The sequence below is a fragment of the Sapajus apella genome, unplaced genomic scaffold, assembly GCF_009761245.1.
Source record: "Sapajus apella isolate SASKATOON/1434 unplaced genomic scaffold, GSC_monkey_1.0 scaffold8, whole genome shotgun sequence".
Lineage (NCBI taxonomy): Eukaryota > Metazoa > Chordata > Mammalia > Primates > Cebidae > Sapajus > Sapajus apella.
Genome location: NW_022436948.1, coordinates 14,990,679 through 14,994,695, shown reverse-complemented (window position 1 = coordinate 14,994,695; position 4,017 = coordinate 14,990,679). Strand labels below are relative to the sequence as shown.

At 34.3% G+C, this 4,017-nt stretch overlaps 1 protein-coding gene across 1 annotated transcript; it reads right to left on the bottom strand.

Moving 5' to 3' along the window:
• Window positions 1–363: 363 nt before the first annotated feature.
• Window positions 364–1,284, bottom strand: LOC116550675 (keratin-associated protein 21-2-like). Its single transcript, XM_032276668.1, has one exon. The coding sequence runs from the start codon at window positions 1,166–1,168 to the stop codon at window positions 767–769; it is 402 nt and encodes a 133-aa protein (XP_032132559.1). The 5' UTR covers window positions 1,169–1,284; the 3' UTR covers window positions 364–766.
• Between the last annotated feature and the right edge of the window lie 2,733 nt (window positions 1,285–4,017).

Below are 4,017 nucleotides of genomic sequence, written 5' to 3'. Positions count from 1 at the left end.
CGGTCTTGAGCACTTGTAGTAACCTTATTTGCTTAGTCCCAGATTTCTTATTTTACATATTCAAAAACTATTAACATTAAATTAATAGTGTTGCCTCTTAATTACCTTGACTTAAGCTCAACCAAGACAGTCATTGCTGGACTAGTACATTAACCTCATAAGTAGATCCCCAGTCTCATTCTTGGCTCTATTCTAATTCTTTTTCATGTATGTTTTAAAATTTTGAGCTTAATATTTGTGTTCTTGTTTAAATAAAAATGTAAAGAATTAACATACAAAGAATTAAGAAATATGTAAAACATCGGTATTAGGATTCAACAAACAAAATAACATTTTCTTATTTTAAGTTATAGTCACACAACTTTTGAGGAAACCACAAACCCTCAAATTAAGGAGAATGGACTTCTTAGTGAGTAAAGCCTTTTATTAAGAAAATTCTATTTTTGTTCCATTTTAGTATGCTCCAATTATATACTCCTCTTATGTTTCTGCAAATAGTCATGGCACAAAAATGAAGAAAAAGATGTAAGAGTTTTACACTAGAAAATTAATTACACTAGAAAATTAATCAGAATAAAATCTCCTCTCTTCAGTTATGTCATGAAACTACTCGGTCTCCATCCACTGCAAACAGCTTCTCTTATATGTATTCAGATAGTCAAGGGACCATAGTCAATCTTTACTTAGAAGTGAAGATAGGAGAGATTTCAATTGGACTTAATCTTGGAGAGGTCATTGCAAAAGCAACGATGATCTGTAGTGATGATTAGCAGCAAGAGGAATAGCATCTTCTGTAGCAAAATGGTTGGTAGCCACAGCAGCCAGAGCTGTATCCACAGCCATAGCAAGAGCCTAATCCATATGCAGAGTCGTATCTACAGCCATAGCCACAGCCAGAGCTGTATCCACAGCCATAGCCACAGCCAGAGCCGTATCCACAGCCATAGCCAGAGCCACAGCCAGAACCCCAGCCAGAGCTGTATCCACAGCCCCCACAGGAGTTTCTGTAGTAGTTGCAACACATGGTGTCAGGAGGTGAGATTTCAGTGAAGGTGTAGGAGGATGTCTCTGAAGTGTGAGTGTCTTCTACTCTTCCAAGATCTTTATATACATCCAGGAATGCATGGGTCATCCTCACATGGGCTCTATTTGCCCTTTTTGTAATCATCTGCCTAAAATGAACTCATTCTGTGTACGTCTACTTTCTTTGGAATTCATAATTTGCTTATAGCTTCCCTGGGAATATTTTTATGTCTGAAAGGAAAACAAACATACAAGTTTTAAACACACACACTCATACAACCATAATTTTATTTTCCATAGTTTCACGTCATGGCCATGACATTACACGACACCAAAATATGTTTGGCCTATAAATGTACGTTCATCATTCTGCTCTTGTGAGTTCTTGGAAATCATCTATTAAATACGGAGTTCTACTCAATACTCAATGCTCTTAATACCATTATCATCATTATCATCATCATTTCCTCTTATTCTTTCCTAATACCATGTGTTCTTTCTTTTATGATAGTTACTGAAAAGTACTAATCATGGTTTTTGGACAAGGAATTGAGTATTTCTGCATGCTACCTCTGCACCTTGAAACACTCTTCTTCTCTCTAAAGAAAAGTTTGACCATTCCCCCCTTTTCTAGGTAGTCTATGACCTTCTCTTCTTTCCTTGAAGGAAAAATTTTTGTTAAACTTCTGACAGGTCAGTTATGTAAGATGTATCATTTAAAATTTATAGTACAAACTTTTGAGTTTCCATTTAAAGTGAGGGAATTTCCGTGGTTCACAACTTCTTTGTTGTTGATGTCCAATTGTTAAATTCAGTTCTTAAACTTGGGTTTGTTTATGTTTAAGAATCGAATTTAATAATTGGATGTCAACAACAATTGGACTACCCTGATGTTTGTGCTGTACATCAGTGCTTTCTACTAAAATGTAATCAATCACTAAGTCATACACCAGACAAGTGGAGTGGGTGGGGAACGGGGGTTGTTGATCAAAGGGTACCAAATTTCAGTTAGGTAAGAGGAATTAACTTTAGTGATTTATTATACAAAACGGTGACTATAATAGAGAGTAATACATTGTTTATTTCAAAATTACTAAAAGAACAGATTTTAAACATTACCACAAAAATGATAAGTATGCAAGGTCGTCACCTTTTTTAATTAGCTTAATTAAATTATTCACAGTGGTTTCCTGATTTTAGAATCTATTTTCTTTTACAAACAAAATATCAATAATATTTACTCATAATATTTTTGTTGTATTTCTTACATTATGACATTAACAATAGTTGGCCTTTCTGTGTATTTTCCTATTCATTCTTACTCTTTGCTTGATATCTTTATTACCTTCATTGGGGAGATAGTTTCATAGGGATATGCATATGTTCAAACTCAAGAAATTATATCCATTAAATAAGTACAGTTTTACATCAATTATATATTAAAACTCATAAAATAAATACATAAAATAAAGATGATGATTAAATAGATAAATATTGTCTGCATTCACTGGGAAACAAGAGGCAACCCTCTGGAGCACATGGTAAGCAAATAATGCACATCTGGAGATATGGGCTTGCAGAGGGCCTGAGAAGCCCTGGGCTGCAGGCAGACTATGGAAAGTGGCAGTGATGGGTAGCCTATGTAGAGAATCTGAGTGTGTGGGTAGGAGCCCTGCAGGGACTCATGAGTAAACTGTCTTCAAGGTGCTAGTTTTCATGTAAACAGGGTCACATAAAGATTACTGCCAGGCTGAAGCTCAAGGTCCTTAAGGATCCAGCATATTCTGGACCTAAGAGTGTGGTGGAGCCTCGGCAGATATCCTTAACTCACACTGCTAATACCTTCTAATCCCCTCCTGTGCCACACTCGAGAATGCAGGAGCCCTGCTTCCTCCTGTAATGTCCCTGCTGCATCCTCTCCTGAGAAAGCTTGAAGCATGCTCACAGTGGAGAAATACTTTTTAAAAATTCCATCTATCAGCACGGAGCACGTACTGAAAAATGAATTTGATGCTGAGGGTCCATAAATTGGTAACAATTATAGTCTTTCCTCCACATTCCAGAAGCTCTGTAGTAGAAATAGCTTTCCCTAGAAAACAAATTGATTAATTTCCTCACTGATCCATTTACTAATTATACATCCATGAAAACATCATCAACCTATATGAACCTCAGTTTCTGCAACTACCACATGGAATTAAAAATAATCATATATATTTTAAAAATTTGCCCAGGCATATATAAAATATAAAGGATGTAGCAGGGATCCTGGTATATAATGGAGACAATACTTTCTCTTTTTTTTTCCATTTCCTTTATCCAAATATAAACATTACCAAATAATAATTTTTCAAATTTCTGCATGTACTTACATTTACACCTTTTTTATACTAAAATTTTAAGATTTACTTTCACATTGCTATGGTTTATAGTTATATGTGGCATATATGTTGTATATACATGCATATATTCATTTGCTTTGCTGTATTCATGAGTTCTACAATCATGATTTGATAAACTATAGATTCGATAAACTATAGATTAGAATTATTTGGTTAAAAAAATAAAAATCAACAATAAAAATAAAATCAATACAACTATTTACATAACATTAACATTGTGTTCAGTATCATAAGTAGGCATCTTTTTCTTATTCTTGATCTTACAGGGAAAGATTTTTACTGTTGAGTGTTATGCTCACTGTGGGCTTACTGAATATGGCCTCCATTGTGTTGAGGTACTTTCCTTCTACATCTATATTTTTGAGATTTTTTAATTACAAGAGTATGTTAAACATTTTTTAATGCTTTTTCTGCATCATTCAGATGATCATACGGTTTTTGTTCCTTACTCCATTAAAATGGTATATCATGTTTATTGATTTGAGTATGTTCAGGATCATTGCATTTCAGAAATAAATTACCACGATGAATGAGTCTTTTAATGTGCTGTTTATTTCAGTTTGTCATGTTCTGTTAAGAATTGTAGCACCAG